Genomic DNA, 23,917 nt, shown 5'->3' with positions numbered 1-23,917 from the left:
TTTGATTGTTTATTCAAAAATCTGTTAACTTTTTAATGCATTAAATGCAACAAAAATGTAAATTACACATAAAACAAATATACTGCCAGAAAAATGGCAATTTCACAGTCTATATTTAATGTCTTAAAAAAATTAAAAAGTTTAAAAAATTAAGAGTCCAATGGAACATAAGTGATCCAAAATCCTTTAAGGCTCAATCTATATTAAGCATGGTAATAATAGGTGGATAAATCAACATGCCATGAAATAATATATCAAAGTTATCAGCAATTAATATTTATAATTAGTAGTTTGGGTAGTGCCCGTATGTACTCACAGGCCAAGGATGCAAGTGCTACAAGTGTTCCCCTACAAAAAATGTAATCTAGAGAAGTGCAACCTTTATAAAATAAATAAATAGTGCCCCTCCCCCTTGTTTAATATAATAATATAGATGTGCTATTATATATAACAGTATTTTAATAACACTGGTTACCAGGATAATAATATCTAAATATTGAATAAAATACAAAACTAATGGGCAGGGGTACTAGGAGGGGTCCAGTGCTAATCAGCATTGGGCTGGTAATTTATAGGTGTGGGAGGCCCCGATCATATCCCCACCCCCTGCTTTGTCCAGATATTTGGCTCATCGCAGTTTAATACCTCTTACTCTAAACCCAAATCAAAATCTTACCTTTCCATTGGCTCTGTTGATCTTACTCACAGTGTCAGCTATTATTATTTTATCTTCAATGGCATCACTTAGCTTCTTATATTTGGGGTTTTTGCTGATTTCCAAATAATCCCCTTGGAATGGCTGTCCGACGCTACAATAAGACATTACAAATGAATTGCTTATTTCATAAAAACAACTAAGTTATACATTATATACCCACAAACTGTCATTTATAAGTCAAGTGTATTTTACAAATAAACACAAAGCAAGAGAGAAAATATGCATTTCACCCTTAGTATTGTCTTCCATGCTAGAGGGCTAGCAGATATATATTGTCTGTTGCCATGTTTCTGCGTTTGCTTCACCATACAATGGGTATGTGTGGGAATGGTTCAGAGAGAGGAGCCAATAAGTGAAAAAAAACAAATTAAGGCAGACAATATGTAACCTTTCTTGGTTGCTTTATATGAAGGATCTGGAAACTGTGGCAGTTAGTTGTTTGGTTTTGTTTTACTATTTTTTTTAAAAAAAATACAATTTTTTTTGGTCTAAAAGAACCTAATTTAGTGCTCCACCAGTTTCTTGGATAAGTGAGGTAATTCTAAAGCTAATAAATTATGAAAAAAACAGTTTAATCCCTGGTAGGCCGTCCTTAATTCTAACACTTGCCTGCAAATTATACAGACAAACCTGGTTGTCTTCCTCCTCTATGTTTGACTATTGGCAATGTAGCCATCGTCTTTGGGTGTATATTACACCCTCCACTTGTAGTTAAATAGGAAAAAATCAGCCTGCATTGACTGTACGTTAAATAGAAATGGCCAAAGGCAGTTTGGCGTCAGTCTCTGTAGCCCCGCCCCTCCACTTGTAGTTAAATAGGAAAAAAGCAGCCTGCATAGACTGTAGAATTAGATTATTAAAAGAAATGGAAAAAGGCAGTTTGGTATCTGTCTGCATCAAACCCCCTCTCCACTAGGAGTAAAATAGAAAACTATTCCGCCATTATAGACTGTAGAATATAAATAGAAATTGAGAAAGGCAATTTGGTATCTGTCTGCATCATCCTCATCAACATCCTCATTAGCGCCCTCGTCGCCTACACAAATCTCCCCCTCATCCTCTTCTAATTCCAAAGTGGCATCCTCAATTGGTCTATCACCGGCTACACTCGGCCTTTTAAGGCACACATCAGCAGAACTGCTGAAAGGGCCCTTCTTTATGGGTACACTAACAGAATGCTTACGATTATACATACCACTGGTGGATGGACTCTCCACAGGGATTGGTGTCATTTCTGATTCTGAGCATACATTATCCTCTAATGCCTTACTGTTTTCTTGCAGCTCGCCTTTCACGCGTAACAGTAGTTGTGCACCACTTTTAGACTCCAAATTACTTGGTCTTGCTTGGTCACGAAGTGACCGTACAAGAAGGTGGTTCAGTTACATTTTTTGATCTGCCACTAATAGAGAAAGGCGAAGGCCTAATTCTTTCTTTTCAAACATGCCATTCTACACACGCAGTGGCAAATTTTTTTTTTTTTTTAATCGCCATTTAACTTTTTTTAACCTCGATTTCGGTACCGAACAGGCGGGAGAGTACCGAGCCGAGCAAGCTCGGTACTCTGATAGGCGAAGTTCGGGTGGTTTCGGATCTGTGGGAACCGAGCCCGCCCATCTCTAGTCTGTACTGACATTTCAGTGTCCGTCATGATGTCATGAATATATGGAGATCAAAGAGAAATGCTTTGCTTCAATTGGCGATCAAAAATATATGGTGTGTATGCAGGAGGAGTTCAAGCATACTTAACAACTTGGTCAAACTGGCGTGCGGGAGAGGTGGGGGTAGGACTCCGCAAATCGAGTCATTGGCTCCACCCCTAAAATACATCACAGTTTTAGCCAATTGCAGCAGTGGGCGGAGCCACAATGGTGCACAAATTACGTCATAGGCCCTTGCCACTAAACGAATGGTTGACCAGGAACCGGCGGGAGGTTTGCCTGCTCTCCCATGGGTCTGGGAGCATTCCGGGAGAGTAGGCAACTATGAGTTGAAATGGACCTGCCAGAAAGGAACAACTGTACCTGCATTGACAGAGACAGAAAATATGATAAATATAATATTAGTGTACTATATACAAGGGGCAAGGTTAGTAGCATTACTGCCTCACATGGCTGGGGCTATGGGTTTAATTCTAACCAGGGCACAATCTTTGTGGAGTTTGTATGTTCTCCCTGTGTGTGAGTTTCCTCTGGACGCTCCAGTTTCTTCCCACAGTCCAAAAAACATACTGGTTACTAATCTAGCTGTCATCCCCATCATATATAATTATGTGGTGGTTACTGAACTTAAAATCAAGGGCATCTGAACAGGTCTACTTAAACAAAATGGCTGATTATGATCTTTAGATCCAAGTCTCTAACCTGATAAGTGGGACACACACTTACAAAATAGCAGTGTGCATCTTTTCTATACAATCAGATTTCTTGCATATAAAAGAAAGCTGTGCATGTGAACAGGTTTTGAATCTAGCTCTAACTGTTCAACAGTCTAACATAAAGCAGATTGTTTTGGTAATGCTGAAGGCTCCAGAGAAACCCCTTGATCCTAATTACATACTTTTATCACACAAGTTTTTGTACTGTGACCTAGAAATAAAGCATCACATCTATTTCTGGCAAAGATACTAGAAAGTTGACTCTTTGGTGAACTGAAGTGAAGCAAAATGCCCAACAGTATAAAAAAAAAAAAATCGGCATGCAAAATACATTTATTGGTTTGTACATGTCATCCTATATACAGAGCTGAGGAAGATGCTGATCCTGCAACCTTTACTAATACCTTGCTACCTCTTTCTGATTTGATTCTGTCAGGATCATTTATGAACCAAAAGAACGTGGAAGCGCAGTGCATAGGATTCCCATAAGGCATCCGTCAGGTCTGATTAGAGTGCAGTGTCATGAGTTTCTCATATGGCAAATGGTTTACAGATGTGCTCACTATGGGCATCATTTAGAGCTAAGAGCAATGCAAAAAAAGTAGAAGAGTTGCACCTTTGTAAAACCATATTTCACAGTGGCGGGGTATATATATATATATATATTTTTTTTTTCCAGTTAAGACTCATTGTTTTAAGACAAATTATAGTTTGCATCAAAAGGGTGTATTTAAACCATTTCAACATTTCAGTATAGTACTTTCCTCAGGGACATTATGAGAGGATCTGACAAACATATTCAATACATATAGTACACAGCATAATTAACATACCTTATACCTGCTGGAATGGATTAAATACACCCTTTTGATACAAACTACAATTTGTCATAAATCCTTAAATGTTGTCTCACCTGGAATCTATTTATTGTACTATCCATACAAGTGAAGTACTGAGGAAGGAAAGAAGGTAATGTACACCTGCCATTTGTGAGTGCCAAGCACCTGGATACTATATAACATATACATACATACATACATACATACATACATACATACATACATACATAGCAACATGGTTTGTCCAGGAGCAAATTTTCTCCTTTTTTTGCTTTGTTCCCAACTCTAAATGGGGCCCAATATGTATAAAAACGAACAAGCTTTTATAATTAGTGGACAATTAATTCTGAGAAACAAAGAATTTAGCATCTTTGCATATGTCAGTTGAGTATTGATCTGGTAGCTGCTCGTTCGCTCCATATTGCTCAACCGTGAGATGGTGCAACATGTTGACAAGGGTTCACATACCATTTTGAACTGCTGTAAGTAAACTGCCAGAAAACTAAGCCTCGTCACAGTGACATCACCAACCTGCCTAATTGGAGATGGTCTTCCTTCCCATATACTGAACTGGGGAGCTGTGAGTACTGGGAGGGGCTGTTATGTCATTTTATGGCTCAGGCAGCTGAATGACTAAGTTTGCCCTGAAGCAGCAGGAAAGAATACACCAACCCCTTTTGTGCATGTCTTACATCATATAGGGCACATAAAAGTCCGATTGTGTAAGACACCCAATATACTCTCTGCATGTTAACACTTCTTCAGAGACACAAAAAAAATAGTCCAGGCTTTGCCTATCAGGTAAACTGACCAGCATAGTTGACCAAGGAAAACGTAGTGAATTCTAAAGGGCAGATTCAATTCAGCTCTGTGAGCTGCCAGCAAAAATCTGCTTTTAAATCACCGTAGTAACAGTAATAATGCGCAACCCACGTTGTTCAAAATAGCATAGGGAATTTAATCTACCCCTAAAAATGCTAATGTTCTTGCAGCAAAAAGTCTAAATTAGTGTTTTCTAAAATAATGAAAGTGACCCTACTTGTGTTTTATAGCATTCAGTATATGAATATAAATGTTTATGCATATTTGTGGAAAGAATGTGAGTGTGCCAAATGTGGAGTCTTCTACAGGAGGATCCTGGGAATAAGCTAGATTTTTAAACTGCTAATGTGTTAATGCACGTGTTCCAGGTGTCTATATAAGCTAGAAGACATTGACCCTACATATTATGAGACAAAAAGGGTACAAAAATGTGAAGTAGAGCAGGTGATATCCATGAGAATATATTTGAGTTGGGAGAAAAATTTTTAGACATGGTGTACATAATATTATATTTTCACTTTAGTTTTCTAAATACATAAAAAAAGCACACTAACACATAAATGCATATATTTCCATATTAAAAAAAAAAGCCTTGCTCCTCTGCATTTCTTCTCAGCGGAAGTAGCAATATCGCTTGCTTGGCTGAAGTAAAAACTGAAAGATTACAAATACTAAACAAAATGTTTTAACAAAGCATATGTCCCATCCTTGTTATTATTAAACAAGAGGATATCTTCAAAACATACACAAGATTTCAGAATAAGTAATGGTTTTGTTATTTTTACAATGCTCCTTCACACAACAGTATGTACCCATGGGCTAAGGTTCTGCTTTACGACGTAACCAACAACCTATCTGACAAAATAGAACCATAAGCATACAGGATTTGTTATTAAATTAATGTCTAGTAGGCACTAGGTTGAAAGTAATCTTTGCGGGTGATTCACTAAGATATTTAAAAAATGCAGTAACATAAATAAAACAATTAGCAATACGTTTATATTGCCACAAATATCAACTGGTCAAATAAAAGACTAAAGCAAATGTCTGATTAGTTGCTACTGTGTTACTGCAATTTTGCACCATGTTATTAAACCACCTATTGTAACCAGGTGTTTTGGAGCAAAAAATTTACAAATCCAACACCACAATTAAAGTAGTCTCCTACATTGGCAAACAAAAATGTGTTTCATTAAAATACAGACTCTGATATTTACTCTACAAAGCACTCTTATCATTGTATTATTCGGAATACAAGAGAAATCTGAAGGTGGTAGAACGTAGCTATAGGAGACTTTTCTGATATAGGCAGTTACCTGGTGGGATACAAAGATTTCTTATCTTTGAAGAGTTCACTGGCTTCCAGTTTTTCATCATAAATGAATTTCTTCTGTTCTGTGAACTGGTCCCTGTACTTTTTACACTAGAAAATAACAGATAAAATTCAATATAAGAATGTCATAAAAATGATATTTACTTGGGATTCCAAAGCTATTATTTCTTCTATATGTGCTACTTGTGGACAGTTCGTACAAAAAAGGACACACCCTTCCCACCGCACATGATTCAGTGCAAAAGTAAAGTGTCTCTGGATGCAAACAAAACAGCAATTGTGATTGTTATGTGGAAGACAACATCATGACCTCCTTGATTTGAACCCCGACTTGATGTCCTATCTGAATGCGATTTGCATTATATTATCTAAGCCAAGCTCTGATGGGCCAGATAGCAAACAAACATTGAAATTGGGACACCTGGGTTCTACGCTAAATCTAAGATGACAAGAGGCGTGACTCCATGTGCTTTAATACAGTCAATATATCTATCTATGTCGGGCAGCATGGTGGCGTAGTGGTTAGCACTTCTGCCTTACAGCACTGGGGTCATGAGTTCAATTCCCGACCATGGCCTTATCTGTGAGGAGTTTGTATGTTCTCCCCGTGTTTGCGTGGGTTTCCTCAGGGTGCTCCGGTTTCCTCCCACACTCCAAAAACATACTGGTAGGTTAACAAATTGACCCTTGTGTGTGTGTGTGTGTGTGTGTGTGTGTGTCTTAGGGAATTAATACTGTAAGCTCCAATGGGGCAGGGACTGATGTGAGCGAGTTCTCTGTACAGCGCTGCGGAATTAGTGGTGCTATATAAATAAATGGTAGTAATAATATCTATACAAAATACAAAGAAACTATTAACCAGGGAAAAAATTGAACACTGATGTTGGTGTTTACAGAAATTATTTACATCTGTAACAGTTGCACTTCAGAATATTACATTAGCAGAATAGTAGTTTTTTTTTAGTGTAGTTCATTATGTAGCAACCACTTTGTATGCAACTAATTTGCAGAATACAAAATACATTTGGTATCATTATGTTACAGCTTATTAAGAATAGACAAAATATTACAGAGAAATAGGCTCATGCTTGTGAATTTCTGTATATCGTCTGTACAATTGGGATAATGGACAAATATTACATATTCACACTAGTGATTTATTATAACGTTACAATTTGCATATTGTGGTTAAAGAATCCTGCCGGTTTATTATTGCAAGTAGCATTAATTACAAAGTTCACATCAGCTGTAAAGCAAGACAGGAAGTTTATAATGACCACACTGATGGAATTTTGCCATTTCCTCTATAAAAGAATGTCTTCCCATCCCCCAGTCATTTGAACAGAGCAGCAATTATTATAAAAACGAACTGCAAAGTTTATACAGGAATCCCAGGCTGATTTCTTATGGTGCATTGTTTCATTAAATGTCATTCTAGAAAGAGCAGAAAACATGACTTAATGCGCTTGCATTTCTAAACAGAGTGTTATAAAAAAGAAACTTGGTTAAAAGATGGCAAAGTCTCATTCATCTACATACAAGCTGTAAATGGCAATCTGCACAGTGGGGGGCAACCAGGCAGCCCCATCCCATCTGCAGTGCCATTCTCCCTCAGGTGCTGCACGCCCTCTCCAGGGGAGGCCACTAGATGGAAAGCAGAGGAGGTTGGCCGCATAGGGGTCCTGTGCCTGCCCTGTACTCGCTCGCTGGCACGTGAGCAAGCTCTTCACGCTGACAACTTGACTTGCCAGATACCAGACTGCACTATGCTCGCTACCATTATTCTTACTTTGAAATGAAGACACAATGAATAATATCTGACCCTACAAGTAGGCAAACCATCTGTCCCTGTTGTAAACACTTTGTATTCTAAAGTGGTTTTACTGTATTTGTAAATACCATCTTCTGCTCCTCAGACTGGGAGTGGTGCGCTGGGCTGTGACAGCATAACCCATCATCAACACACACTCTGGAGGAGCAGCTGACCACAGATTTACAGGCAAGAAGCTGCTGGCCTATGCCCCTCCATGTCAGCATGCAGATCCCAGTGTGGGGGCTCCACAGAGTGAATCAATGACACAGTCACTAATCCAGGGGTCTATATATTGGGTGATATGGATAATTTTCTATTGTTGTTTATTGTAGTGATAGAAATTTTCTACCGCTCAATTTAACAAGAAAATATTGACAGGGCAGCTGAACAATGCTCAGCTCCTTGGCATTACTAGCTGGCAGCAGGTAAGGGGAGTCTTACCTTTCACCAGGCCAGTCTAGGGTCAAATCAGTGCAAACATGTTAAATAGGTTGGGGGCCCATGGCAATGACCTTCAATGGTCCAGGGGCATTGTTAAATAGTGAGAAGTCCTAAATCTGGTGACAACTCCCATTTTCAGGGTGGCATTCTGTATTTAATGCCTTATCCTAAGCAAACAGTGGGAAGGGAACAACATTTTTGCATACAAGGCAGCATGTAATAAAGCAATAACGGGACTTCGGAGGATCTGGTGGCAGGATCTCTTTAAAGTTTACTTTTGAGGCCATTTGGCGAGATCACGCAAATGCTGTTTTTGTATTTATTACACATTAAGTATGTGATTTTTTTTTACTTTGTTTCTCCTGTAGAATAAAATAAAAAAAGACAAGCAAGAGAAACACAGGCCTCCTGTATTGGCAGTAAGTGCTCAAGAATTGCATTGTCAGCAGCATAATTTCTCCCTTGTGTATCATTATTGGCTTCACTAGTCAGCCTAAGACTCCTGGAAATCACTATATGGCTTGCACACATCTTTTACTATCCAATGTTGCAAAGAAATATTTTCCGAAGATCTCCTAAACATGAACAAACTGAAAAATTTAGAGCCAGATAATTACAGCTTTCCAGCTAAATCAAAAGCATACCCTCCACAGATGGAAAATCCTCTTCATTTCCTTGTGTGATGAATCCAAGAAGAGGTAAGGTCTTGCTGGCCAGTTGTTGTCTATGGGTGATACGGAAGGAACCTTATTCTTCATTTCCAAAAAGTACTTTTGCATCTGTGATAAAGTTAAATAAATTAGAAATTTTATAACAGCAATATGAACTACATAAACTCAAGAGCTTCAAAACTACTTACACGTTTTATGGCATCTGATTTGCAACTACTTTACAACAGCTAAACATTCAATCACTTAATACAATTTCAACTCAATAAAAAGTTTAAATAAGTTTAACTTTGACACCTTTACCCTGACATAAATTACTTCATTCTTCTGTGCTCTTGCCTTTGTGCACTTCCTCTAGGGAAGCCCTGCTGGGGAACATTTCCCCATGGTAACAGAAAACCCAGGTACAGCTGTAAATTGTCTGTTCCTCTTTAGGATTCTAAGCTAGAGGGGGTGGCATGCAATGGAGAGCTTAACTGTGGCGCTGCAAGACTCTTCTAATGGAGTATTACAGCAATATAAAGCAAATTACATGTTTTCCCGTAAGTAGAGCTTATTTACCAACATGGATTTAGGCGCAACATTTGCACTGAACTACAAAACCAATCAGACACTTGTGTCACTGTACAGAAAAAAAGAGCTAATTTGTGGTTGTTTATATTTGGTTCAGTACAAACTTTGCACCTAAATGCAGTGTTACTAAATGAACTCTAATGGATAACCTGTTTCTACTGTTCCCAGAGTATTGAAAAATGTAATCAAAAGAGATACCATCTCAGTATGAGATAAGTGCACAACCATTAAAAAATAAATAGATGAATAAAGCAATTCTTAATTGCATAAATGATGTAAAATGTTTTAATCTTTTATATAAATTTGATCTTTTTTTTTAAACCTTTTATTTTTATGTTTTGTCCAGGTTAGAACGGTTAGAACAGCTGAGGGGCACAACTGGAGAGAGAGTTAACCCTTACTGTTCTGCACCAGTAACACCAGTATTGCTTAGCTGCTTTGCAAAATGCTTTTCCATGCTCATTTTCTGCTAGGCAGTTATGCGCTTTTGCTGCAATTACCACCAGGTGGGGCGCTAAAGACCCATGCTTCCTACCCACAAAATATCAAATCAAAGAGCACGTGCTTCTGTTGTTTTAAGTGAAATGTTCTTTAACTTTGACCCAAACCTATTCCCTGAAAAAGTGGAGAGTGTGAGGTAACCTCAGAAAAAAAAAAAGATCCTTCTAACACAGGCTTGCTAACATTTATTACATTCCTTCAGGGAGATCACACAGGGGAGGTCAGGTAGCAAGTGCCAGAGGGATCAGGTCATGGTCGCCCCGGTGCTATGGAGTGCCGAGACTCAGAGCACTGCACAGTGGGAGGCTAGCCTGATGATGTGAGTTGCGTCACTAAGCGCTGGGTCCACCGGGATCTGGTAGGGTGCCTGCTCTTCCGGGAGAACTCGCCGAGAGTAGGCAAGCTTGAGTTAAAGTACAGCAGAAACTAATTTAATCTTAAAAGCTGTTTCCATTTACTCTACACCACATTTTTATTTCACATCATGTGGTATGCCAAATCATCATCTCATATGTATTCCTTACATTCTTGTATACACAAAGGCCAGCCCATTTCTTTCTTTTTATGCACCACATGAAGGCACTTAATAATGTTTCAAAGTGAAAAGGGTTCTGGTTCTACATCATCATCAACATTTATTTATATAGCGCCAGCAAATTCTGTACCACTTTACAATTGTGAACAAACATTTACAAGACAATACTGGGTAATACATACAGAGAGAGAGAGGTAAGAGGGCCCTGCTCGCAAGCTTGCAATCTATGGGAAGAACCCATCTTTTCAGTCTTTAAATTTTAACACTTGAACTTCATTTATTTATAGTGCACTAGATTACACCATATTTTTTTTTTTGAGGGCTCATGGCAAACCTTTCTTTTTGTAGTCCTTATTAATCAGTAATCATTGATATAGTAATGTAGCAGTATTAGCAGTCAATATTATTTTCAGAAAGAATAGTTGCTGTCTATCCATTCACATTATTCTTTAAATGACTTCTAATAGGCTATGTACACCTTCATATCATAACTGGAATTTTGTGGATAATAAACCCCAAACATAAAATTCAGGATAGAGTTCAGTAAAAATGAAAATATATGTCTAGTGCTCGAGGTGAACCTGTCCTCCAGTCAGGTTCAGATTTCTGGAAATCACTTTTCAGTTCCTGTAAAACAACACCTCTTTACATTTTCTGTGTTGCTTTCAAAATCTATGAACATTTTAATTACTTGTAAAATAAATTTACTGTATACAAATTAGAAATACCGGGGAAATGAAAGTCACGTAGGGGGTAGTGGAGTTAAAGCTGCCTAGGGGAGGAAATATTTCAATCCAGACCTGCCTAGAGGCATGAACTAGTTGCAAATAGTGGATATGGAAGAAGGGTGGAAATTAGGTTTTGGAATAATTATGAAAGTTAGGGGAAGGTGGATTGTGTTAAAACATGAAGCCAATTAAAAATAGCCCATATTCCATCATTCACTTTAAGTGGGTATGTGTTCAAGTTGAAACCTCCTCACAGCTATCTGTAATATTATAAGTCTTTCATTGTGTTTATTATCCATATTCAAATAATACTGCTATATAATTCACTTACTATTCTCTGTATTGTGAACGCATAAATCTTCTTTCCAGCATTTGCACGGAAAAACTTCCTGTATTCTCTACGTACCTAAACATGTGGAAAATAAGCAATGTTAATGGAGATTTAATTTGATTATATGGAACCAGGCGCAAGTTAAGAGGACAGCGGCAGGTACAGAACATTGACGAAACTCTATCTACAAATGGGAGAAAGATCAAAAGAACACAAATAGGTTAGTTGGGACTTACAACGTCATACAGCTGGGACACATATTGTATTTGGCACATAGAACAACGTGAAAACAATACATAAGACATCATGAAATTGAAGCACTGTGGAAAGTAAAACCAAATTAGAAGAAAATGGATATAAATCGATTGCTGTAATTAAGTGTTGTTTAAAAATGAAGAAAACAATGAAATTAAATGCCTGAGTTAAACCCACAATCTTAAATTCTAATGTTTATTGCTGTGTAGGCTAGATGTACCTCAATGTGTTTTGTAACTTTGTTTTTCCATAAGTTCTGCCAAAAAGTAACTAGGAAGAAACTGGAAATGGAAGAAGGGTGGACATTAAATTTTGGAATAATTACGATACGTACGGGAAGGTGGCTTTTGAGGAATGTACTATGCATTACATTATGTGGAGTTTCCTCCCATTCACATGATGGGGGAAGACGAGAAACCAATAAATTAACCCAGATTGATGTAACATCAGGCTGAGGTGTAGGAACTAGTGACATTTCTCATATCACACCTCAATTATGTTACTAGAGAATTAATGGGCTGAATTCTCATAAATATTGGTTCTATCAACAAATTATCTTCCTCCATTAGGTGTAGGTGATGTATACACTTTAAGAGTAGTATTAACAAAAGCATGTTCTATACACATATAAACAACCTCAGTCGAGGGTCAGTCGAAAATAAGTATAACACATGCTTGTGAAAAGAACAAAGCAATAAAATTTGTGGTGAAAAGAAAAGCTAAACGGTATCATATTGGGAATAGCCACCAGACAGGCCATTTGTACTACTACAGTAAGTTTCAATAAAGAGCTCTAGAAGACAAGGGAAAAGGCTAAAAGAAAATTGAAGAGGGACACATTATAGACCCAAAACAAAAAGGAGTGAAATTTATGAGGTATGCTTTGTACAAACAACACACAGCTGTAAATAAGAAATCACCAAAGCCCAATCCTCTTAATGCTTCTTCCAATTTCTTTGCATATTATATGCTGTAATGACAAACCCTCCAGTTTACACTGAATTTGTTCGTTATAAGCTGCATGTGAAAAATTATAAGGAGACACTGTATACATATATAAAATTATCTTTCGGCTACAAGTAGCACAAAAATGTGTAACCATAAGCATATAAAAAAAAAGTATAACATTGTTTAAATTTGTCCTAACTAAATTCTCAGATCCAATTTTATATACATTAATGGTGTCTGGAACTCCCACATTTCAAATACTGAAATACTGGGAAGCTGGGTGAAAAAAAACTCCAACTGCAAGAACCACTTGAGTCAGAACAAAATACCTTTTATAGCTCTTCTTTAATAGATACTTGCAAGCAATTACACTATGCAGTAAACAATTCTAAGGTAAGGTGAATACAGACTGCAAATGTACTGTGATGTTTGGGTACTCACATCTTTGTATAACAGAATTTAATATAGTAGTCATACATTGAGAAATGATGGTGGAATCAATTCCCACCCACACACACGGAAATCCCGAACTTGCCACTGATTGTTATTTTGTTTTAAATCTAGAAATAGCGGACTAAAAAATATATAACAAACATATTCTGCATTTAAATGAACAATTTGTCCAGCACTGCTAACATAGTGACTTGTTTAGAGTAGGCTACAATTGTGGTCCGAACATACGCTGCAATATTGCAGCCTAACGTGTATTTTGAGTGTCATTTTTACAATGAACTTCATTCATATTATAAAAAGTTAATTCATAACCCAAGTGGGTCTGTACAGAGTAGCCAATCAGAGCACCTTTCTCACACTCTGAGGCACGCTCAATCGTGAGACAAATAATTCTGGTTATTTGCAGACAGGCCCTTATTTCATTAATTTTGTTGTGTCTCCGCTAAGAGAAAGTCCTACAATTTCCTATTAGAGTTTTTATTTTTTTTTAACCCTTGGATTACTGCAAGAAAGAAGAAAAGATGATCCCTATGGATTTAGGTGTGCAATAAAGTTGGGAATGAGGGATTTGGCGAGTGTTTATTTCTAATAGAGGTTATTTTCTACAGTGTCTGTTTATTTTATGATTATTCAATGTGTTGAGCTAAAGGTTACAACAGGCCCTGACTGCCAGGGCATGCTGTTGCTTTTAGTCCTATAAGCATCAGCATGCTCTGGCAGGCACCAGAAACCATGGCATGCTGGCACTTGTACTTCTACAAGCGCCAACATGCCCAAGCAGTTAATGGCTGCAATGGCTTGCTGGGACTGTGTGTAGTTCCACACACAAAACAATGATTATCTGACTTGCGAGTCATATTTAAGTAACTCTTCAGCGCCTAGTTTCTGAAAATCTATATAGTTCAGTGGTGGAAGTAGAGGTGTTTATAGTGGTATGCCACACCTCCACATCTCCTATTGCTTTCATTGTAAAACTATCATATTCCATTTTTCATACTGCCACTTTAAAATTTCCTCTTCGACCACTGATAAAGTTTATAGAATTGCTTAAATGTTCCTATAAGCAATAATGCAATATAAAATGGTTATCATTTTCCAAAAATGCAAATATCTGAGGTATGTAAAGGATCCAATTGTCATCTGTAGACTGACCAGCAAGGTCTGTACCATGTTAATAAGTGCAAGAGATACAGCAAGCCGCTAAAAGACAGACAGGAAACAGACAATCACAAAGATTGTGGTTAGTAATAAATTGATTTCACATTGTAGAGAAAGTACCTTCAATCCAAGCCAGTAAGCCCAAATGACAGCAACAGCATGCTTACGCCTAGCCTCCTCCTTCAAGCGTTTCAATTCCCTTCGAGCCTAAAACGTTTAGATATTGAATGGAAACATAGCTGGATGCAGAGAGTATAATCACCAGAAGAGAACTTCCTCAAACCATTTGAGACAGGTGCAGAAGAATTTAAATAAATAAAAGAAACCTTGGATGTTGGTTTGAGGGCCACATGCATCAGTTAAGATTTGCATATGTGCCACAGGATAAATGGGAGGAAATGAGGAACCAAGGCCTAAATGAAGTCCTTGTCTTCCTTTTTTTATGGAAAGAACAGATCAAGGCTCTGCTACGTGGATGCATCTAATACACTGACACTGTTGAAGTGTTTTATTTAAACTGGTCTCATACAAAATAGCCAAAATAATTTAGGCAAGTGACAGACAGCACTATTTAACTTTTCCACCCTAGGTTGTATTATGGTCCTACCCATGTTATTGTATTTAATATACTCCATATTAACTTACGAAGCATAATCAATATTAACATATAGCATCCAAAATAAAAACTAAAAAGATAAATTGTATGGGGAATTGTCGCCCATATTAAAAAACAACCAAAAGAGACATTAACGGGACAAAAAGTTCCATGCACGAATGCTAAAACTGGGGCTATCCTTGCAAACTAGGGGCAGTTGACCCTGTAACCCTCCCCTATCTTCTAAAGTCTTTTGTGGCCTCAAATATATTGTCTAGAGCAGTGGTGCTCAACTTAGGATGGATGTCAAGTTTCAGTGTCAAAAATGTCCAAGGACGCAAAAAGAGACACATTCCAAAAGACTACATAGTAGCCGACTATCCCTTTTTCACCACTAACAGACCCAGACTGTAAAGACATGTGCCTTGACATTTTTGTTGTAAAATGTCCTTAATTTCAGTCCTGGCCAGCTTCACAGAAACACAGTAAATAATTTTATTAATCTGTATATTGGAAGCCATGCTCACTATATATTCTTATAACATTGGTCTTTAAAAGTTAATATTTATATAAGTGGAGTATTTATAAAAGATATTTTTTTATTTTAAACAACAAGTAAACATATCATAGGTTATGGCAGTTAACCACGAACCATCTAGACCAGGTATGCCCAAAGTGCGGGCAATGGCTTTTATTATTACAGCCTGAGGGTGGGGGTGGGGCAAGTGGATTATTAGAAGATTGGAGCAAACTGAGCTCCTGTGAGAGAGTGGGGTGCTCCTGTACCTGGCCACAGTGGTTAAGGTCTGGAGACCTGTATAAGAAAAACAGATTAAAAGTTTATGCTTGGTTGAGATCTGCAGCCCCCGCATGCAAAAACTTTTGGACACCACTGATCTACACAGACCCACACATGATGTGCTACAGGAGACCTGTTCAGCAACAAACGGTCCATAGAAATTTTAAAATGTTGACAGCTTTGTTGAGAGTATTGTATATCTTACAATCAGTGGACTATTAAAACAGATTCTGGGATCCCATGTGGGGACCAGACCTGCAGGTTGTGCACCTCTGGTCTAGAGGATCTGAAATTGAGGTGTTTTCCACTCTCTTACCCTATAGCATAACACTGGTGGGGATCCAGTCTCTGAGACCCCAAGGAACACTCAATGCAGCAGAGTTCTATATTTAATAAGACAAGACCTCTGCTGGCTCGCTGCTATAATGCTGAAAAGAAGCCAAAAGGACCACCCAACACATGGGTAGAAATGCTCTCTTGTCTGCAATGCTTGTTTTTAACGGACATTGCATCTTAAGTTAGAAGCTAGTTGTCATTTTGAAGCCTGTATTATCTCTTGCTAATCTTACGTGTTGTACTCTTACCCTTCTCATTGTAGAAAACAGGTTTAATTTATCAAACTCATCTGCTACATTAAAAACCAAAAATAAATGGTATAAAATAGGAATAACATTGAAATAAGCTGAGCTCCTCTGCATGTAGGCATGCTTAAATATGGAAAAATTTAACATTTCTGTAAATGATGACAACACATTGTATACACATTGCTTTGAATATCTTTTTTATCAGAACACGCTAAAAGCAAGTGTGTCAAAAATAATAATCCAAAAAAATTGAAGATGCCTTTGCAAAATCTAATACAGTTCTAGAAAAAAATATATATATATTTACTTGTATAATGTGAATTCTGTTAATTCAGAAATTACAATTTATTTAATAAATTAATTGATAATTATAACTTGTTGTCTCTTGAAGGTTTTCTTACAATATCATCAGTGCTACAGGCACTTGTACTGGTGGTTTTATCAAAGCATTAGCAGCTATGCAGTATAATGTAGATAGCGCATATCCATGTTCTGTATCTAATACCCAATATCAATTCCACATCATTAAGGTATGCCGCAGGCAACACTTACATTTGGTTTGTATTTAATAAGTTAGGTGCTAAAATGCCATTTTTTTTAAGATTGTATTAAAATTCAAATGTGTAAATACTACAAATATCCAGTACTTATGTGCATCTGCACATGATTTAGCGGTACACTACACAGACATACGCATGTTAAAGTGTAGCCAGCCAATATCAACATTCAACAATGTATTTTTCTTTCTGGTGGCAAGCAATCATATTATAAGAAACCTTTGGACCAGTTATAAATGGCTTTATTCACATTGAGACAACTTTAATTTAGTTGACCTGTACATGCCCTCCAGCAAGTTCATCACCAAGTGCTTTATCTTCCAGGTCTCTTTATTGTCCATTTAAGCCTTACACTTAACAGGTAGAGTTGTTTATTTTCATTACGTTGGGACAGGACCCAGTTCTGCTCTTCCCTCTGCATTGAATTAAACAACATTGTGTGGTAACCCTTGGCAACGAAGATAAACAATTCTGTCTAATGATATAAATGCATAGCTGAACAGCACAGGACACAGCTTGAAAGGTGAAGCAATGTATTTAATAAAGGTTGCAGGAGAACATGTGCAAATCCTTAAATTAAATCCATCGAAGGCAAAAAAAAAAATACCTTCAAAAGATGCTCAAATTTCCAGACCAACAAGATAGAGAATGCAGAATTAATCTATTTACAACAATTAAGCAAACATTCTATGAACCATTCAAATTTTTCAATGCCAGCATTGACACTATATTAAGCACATATTTCTAAATTATTATTATTATTATTATTATTATAATACATGCGTTCTTGTTATTTGTATACAAACAATATACTAATGAATTGCATCCAATTGACACTAATAGATTTAGCAAGCATGCAGTAAAGATGGCAGACACAAAACAAGGGTATTTTGTATGAAATGGTTGAGGGAGCGGACATGCATTACCCAGCATTACTGGAAATGTTAGCGATTACTCAGATTAGAGGGCTAATTGGTGGTGATGGTGGTTTGGATGTATGCGTGAAATACCTTAATTCCAAGCCAGTAAGCCCATATTACAGCAATAGCATGTTTATTCCTAGCCTCTTCCTTCAGTCGTCTCAGTTCCCTTCGCGCCTGTGGTGCATTTGAAAATGAGGTTAAAGAGAAGCTTAGAAAGCGTAAAATGTTATAGCTGGAATCCGTGAACCTGGAGGACAGGAAGTGAGGATACCAGTGGGAAGAAAACTTGCTCCAGCTTTTGTTTTGTGATCGTAATTATTAGGTTAATAGAAACAAAGTGATTAAAACTCTTCATAATAATGCTGTGGTCCCAATGCTTGCGCTCTACAGCTGCAATGAAATCCTGTTAACTGCCTCACCTGGGTCCCATGCCAGTAAGCTGCAATTGTGGTAGCTGCTTCGTTGCAGAGCTTCTGGTACTTAAGCTCCCGAAGGATCTTCCGTGCCTAAGGAGAAAAGTAAAATACAATTTCCTAATCATTTGGCACACAGCAGACTCTGGCAACCATTCTTATACTTGAATGTGTTAAGGGGGAATTATCAGCAATGTAATCATTATAAATGTATAAAATGTTATTAAAGAATCAGGAGAAAACATTTCTAGTTCACCCAATTACAGTCATGATAATCCATCTGCTGAATCACTTGGGAACAACAAAATGAAGTTAGCCAATGGTAAAAAATAAACTGGAAATTATAATGTGATGACTCACCTTCCATCCTCTGGTAAAGGACTGCACCACAATGGTAGAACTTTTAATCCGTCTGTACTTATTCTGTTGCTGTGTTGGGGAAAGTGAGAGCATTACATCAGAAAATAGTTAGCCGCTTGAATGACGAAATGCTTCTATTTTTGGTAACAGAGAACTTTGTGGTTTTCACGACAATTATACATAGTACAATATAAATGTGTGTCCTTTGTGCTATTACAGAAAGGAGAATGTTGATGTGGAAAATATAAATGATTGGTGCCAACTATCTGTGTATATCTGTGATTAACATTATGGAAAATCTTATGGCACTAGTATAGTCTTTTCATGGTGTACACTTTCAGTAAACATGCATACCAGTTAAACCACTTACATTTAATCCAGGAGATGCAATTATGGACCATGGTACAAGAACATTAAGGCTATGAGGTGAGCTAAATATAGACTATAAGAAGTAGCTACGTGGGGAGGGGCGTAACAATTCATTTTTCTAATTAAGAAAAGGCAACAAACTACGAATATTGGCTCTAATCTACAATTCAGTTCACTTACTACTTTCACCCTGTGACTGCTGCTTACAGGGATGCATATGGAAGCACGCAGTCACACGTCAGTGAGTGACCCAATAAACACTCACCACATCTTGCACACACTGGGAGTGGAGAGGGAGCAGAAATAAATGTGCTAGGAAAGGTTTCCCTCCTCAGCAACCCATCACATTATCTCCTGCATCAGTGTACAGACAAGGTGGTTAAGTGCAATGTGGGGAGTGTACCAGTGATTTAGAACTGGGTGTCAGGCTGGGGCCGTGGGTGCGAGACAGAGAGAAAGGATTTTTTTCCTTTTAATAGAAATATATATTGCCGCTTCTGACCATAGTACATGGGCAGGGAAATACTCTGACGATTGTTAATATTTACAATTTGCGCTGTTCTATCAACTGTGAGAAAAAAAGTGCACACCTTGTGCTTACACCCTTCATCTATATAGCGCCACTACCCTTTTATCCCTTCCTATTATATTCAAATACAAAAATACGTGATAAAGACCAAGCTGTAAAAAAACAAAATTAAATTGGAACATGTAAAAATATTAAAGCATTGATATGCTGCCATCAGAACAGTGCTGCCCTAGTCATGTGCCTACTTTGCCTACAAGGTAAATACAGCTACTTCTGCAACAGTTATCATGTACTAATCTAACGTGTAGACCTATAAATGAGTCAGATTAACTAATGATCATTTGAATGTATTTTCATCATTATCTAAGACTTGTACTAATGATCATTTGAATGTATTTTCATCATTATCTAAGACTTGTACTAATGATCATTTAAATGTATTTTCATCATTATCTAAGACTTGTACTTTGTTTAGCCCTAGGTCAGCATACTACCTGGGAAGTCTTTCTCTACCTAGATTATTATTGTCCATCTAATTAATAATAATATAGAGAAAAGGTAACTTACAAGATATCGCCTGACCCAGGCAGCCACCACAGTTTGGCTCCTCTTCATCAGGAGAAAACGAGTGCGGCACTTCCATCCCCTGTAAATTTTCTGGATAAGAGTGGCCAGGTCTTCAAGACGTTCCTTTCTCAACTCTTCCAGCTTGAAGAGCTATGGTAAATATGACAGTAAAATCTGATGTATTTTGCTGTCTAAATTCAGTAACTAAGATGAATGTAATTAAGAAGTGAATAAGGAAATTCTGAAATACTATTTCCAAGACAAATTTAAAAAAAATATCACAGCCAAGAAAACTGAATGTGTCTATTAATCAAATACATTCCTATACAAAAGATCTAAAAAGATGAGTATGTAACAAGAGTATGGCCAGGGTATAAATATAGTCAGCATTTGACTTAACATGGAGAACTGGCGTGGGTCTCTTCATGCACTGTGTTCAGTTATGGGAGAGTTATACCTCTAAGCATCTAAAGATCTGTGCAGTTCTTCTTCAGCAGCATATGTAACTAGGCTATGGCAGGCACACGTTACAGACACTTTCATTCCATTTGCACCAATATTTTTAGCCAATTTGTTTTATGTGTAGCAACAAATTATTTTTTTTTAAACCCCTCTCTAATATAGTAGAAGCAACACTCCATTTCATGTACGCTCCTCTGAGCAGGGTCATCTCTCCTCCTGTCCTCACCACTCTTAACTCGGCTCTCCAGCTACCTAGCCCTCCTCCTCGAAGACCCTCTTCCCCCCCCGTCCCCTCTCACTCCTTCCTCTCCCCTCTGGGGGTTTCCCTGTCATCCGGCCCTTCCCTCTCGGGCTCGGCCGTATGCAGGACCTTCGCCTCGCTCCTCTAGCTGTGCTTTGAGCTCACCGAGCTACTGTGCTTATTGTTTACTGTACTGTACTGTCTCCCCTTGTATTGTAACTTTGTTTGTCCCTGTACGGCGCTACGGACACCTAGTGGCGCCCTATAAATAAAAATTAATAATAATAATAATAATAATAATAATAATAATGTATGAAAAAAAGAAAAATGATTTGCTTAAACATGAACACAAAAGCATAACATGTCTGAACAACCAAAAAAATATGATTTTTGTACTTACCGTAAAATCTCTCTCTCTTTCGCAGTGTTCCCCAACATGAGTTGGGGAACACTGCTTACCTTGGGGTATAGAGGGCCCTGTGGGAGTAATGGCACTAAAAAACACTTGTCTAGCCTGCTCCCCTGCCCTCTATGCCCCCTCCTCAGGAAGAGCTCAGTTTATTTACTAACCAAGCCACAAGATTTGAAGCAAAGACGTGGAAACGATAAAACCTTATGAATGTACTAACAGAAGACCAAGTAGCTGCTCTACACAACTGCTCAGCCAAGGCCCCATGTCACACCGCCCAAGAGGCACTAACTGACCTTGTGAAATGAGCTATCAGACCTTTAGGAACCGAAGAGCCCTCCGAAACGTACGCCTGCCGGATAGTAGCGCTGATCCATCTAGCCGTCGTCTGCTTTGTAGCCGGCCAGCCACGCTTACGATAGTCATACAGGACTAGAAGACCATCAGTCTTTCGAACCGAAGCTGTACAGTCCACATAAATTCTCAAAGCTCTGACCACATCTAAAGAGATTGAGTCCTGACCAGACGCCAGCGAATCCTGAGGAAGAATAGGCAAACCCATATCTTGATTTATGTGAAACCTCGAGACACCCTTTGCTTCAAACGAAGGCTTAGATCTAAGCACCACAAAATCGTCATGGAAAATCAGAAGAGGAGCCCGACATAACGGGGCTGCCAACTCCGAAACCCGTCTGCCCGAAGCAATGGCCAGCAAAAAGGTCACTTTCCACGAGAGAAGTTTTAAAGAGAGACTTCAAAAAGGTACAAAGGGTCGACTTTTGAAGCGCTGAAAGGATCGAATTGAGGTCCCAAGGAGCCACTGGCGGAACAAAAGGCGGTTGTACATGAAATACACCCCGTAGAAACATTTGCACCTCTGGTAACAGTGCAATACGTTTATGAAAATACAACGACAACACAACTACCTGGACCTTAAGGGACTACAACCACAATCCCTTGTTCAGACCATCTTGCAGAAAAGCCAACACTCTGGCCAAACGAAAAGAATTAGTAGGCACTTTGATCTTCTCACACAAACATAGATATGCTTTCTAAATGCTGTGATAAATGGTGGATGACGACTCTTTTCTCATCTGGATCATGGTTTTAAACACTCTCTCCGAAAACACTTTCTTTCTGAGAATCAAGGATTCAACCTCCAATCCTTCAAAAGCAATTGATCAAGGTCCTGATGAAAGAATGGACCTTGACTTAAAAGATCTTTCCTGAGAGGCAAAGGACGATCCACAATCACATTTAGAAGATCTGAGTACCACTCTCTTCTTGGCCAATCTGGTGCCAGTAGAATCACTCTCAATTTCTGCAAGAACCACGGCAGCATCAGAAGTGGAGGGTAAAGGTACACCAACTTGAAGTTCCAGCGTACAGTCATAGCATCCACTAAGAACGCCTGAGGGTCTCTTGACCTGGCACAAATACCTTTCCACCATGCGGTTATGCCGCAAGGCCATAAATGTCTATTTCTGGCCAACCCCGTCGAAGAACTATTTGAGAAAACACCTACGGATGGAGCTACCATTTACCAGTTGACCACCCCCGGAATGAACACTGCTGAAATGGCAGGAATCTGTTCCACCCATTTCATGATCTTTGACACTTCATTCATGACAAGAGGACTCCTTGTTCCTCATTGAGGATTTATGTAAGCCACCGCCGTAGCATTGTCCGACTGTATTCATATCGGCCGACGTGCCAGGAAGGACTGTGCATGAACTAGAGCATTGAATACTGCCTGTAGTTCCAGAACATTTATGGGCAACCATGCTTCCTCCGGCGTCCAAAGCCCTTGCAATCTGATGTGAAAAGTGACTGGAACCCACCCCAACAAGCTGGCATCAGTCGTTACAATGGTCCAAACCCACATCGAGAAAGGACACCCCTGTGTTAGGATGTCCCTCCTCAGTCACCAAAGAAGAGACAGGTGTGTTGTCTGGGACAACAAAAAGACCTGCCTTTCTAAGCAGGGATACAACCTTGACCACTTTGCCAGAATCTCCTGTTAGAACTTGCGTGAATGGAAACGAGCAAACGGCAGAGCCTCGAACAAGGAAACTATGTAATCCAGTAGCTTCATACATTGAAGTACTGAGACGCAATTTAGAGATAAAAGATCTTTCACCTGATGATGGATCTGCCGTACTTTGTTTGAAGGGAGAAAAACACTGACAATGTGTGTCGAACAACAATCCCAGGAACACCATAAAAGGTGGGAAAAGGTGTAGTCATGAAATGCCATGGAGGGCACCCACTAGGTCCAAGATGTATCGCCTGGACAATATGCCTTTCACCCAGGCATCTTTGGTGGACCTGAGCCACCGCTCCAAAAAGAGGAGTAGGCGTGCTTCCACCACCGGAGCCCCTGGTGGAGGGTGCAGGAAATCATGCTGCTTGTTTTTCTGCTGGCTTAGGGGCAGGGCGACGTCCTGTCCAGGCCCGTCTGCCTCTTTGCCCCCCTACCCTTGTAACCGGGGCTTGGGTTCTGGAAGAACCACCTCTAAAGTGATCGACAAACTGAAAAGAGCAAAAACACCTCTCTTGCTTTTGGCACAGCTGCGAGAAGAGGAGTACTCTTCACCCTGTGGCCTGGGCAATAAA

General features: G+C 38.6%; 1 protein-coding gene across 3 annotated transcripts in view; it reads right to left on the bottom strand.

Moving 5' to 3' along the window:
* MYO1B (myosin IB) overlaps positions 1 to 23,917 on the bottom strand; it is a 172,366-nt gene that overhangs the window by 10,848 nt on the left and 137,601 nt on the right. The window contains exons 20-28 of one of the 3 annotated variants that reach the window (XM_075179930.1): positions 20,190 to 20,339; positions 18,725 to 18,793; positions 18,371 to 18,457; positions 18,039 to 18,125; positions 14,614 to 14,700; positions 11,680 to 11,754; positions 8,988 to 9,122; positions 6,073 to 6,179; positions 677 to 809 (exon numbers count right to left, since the gene is read on the bottom strand). In XM_075179930.1, coding sequence (XP_075036031.1) covers positions 677 to 809; positions 6,073 to 6,179; positions 8,988 to 9,122; positions 11,680 to 11,754; positions 14,614 to 14,700; positions 18,039 to 18,125; positions 18,371 to 18,457; positions 18,725 to 18,793; positions 20,190 to 20,339 — 930 coding nt within the window. The remainder of the gene's footprint in view (positions 1 to 676; positions 810 to 6,072; positions 6,180 to 8,987; positions 9,123 to 11,679; positions 11,755 to 14,613; positions 14,701 to 18,038; positions 18,126 to 18,370; positions 18,458 to 18,724; positions 18,794 to 20,189; positions 20,340 to 23,917) is intronic. The other 2 variants (XM_075179931.1, XM_075179932.1) reach the window with 2 other exon arrangements.

This window comes from Mixophyes fleayi, chromosome 7 (genome assembly GCF_038048845.1).
Source record: "Mixophyes fleayi isolate aMixFle1 chromosome 7, aMixFle1.hap1, whole genome shotgun sequence".
Taxonomy (NCBI): domain Eukaryota; kingdom Metazoa; phylum Chordata; class Amphibia; order Anura; family Limnodynastidae; genus Mixophyes; species Mixophyes fleayi.
The sequence above is the reverse complement of the archived record's forward strand: the minus strand, read 5'-3'. Positions and strand labels throughout refer to the sequence as shown.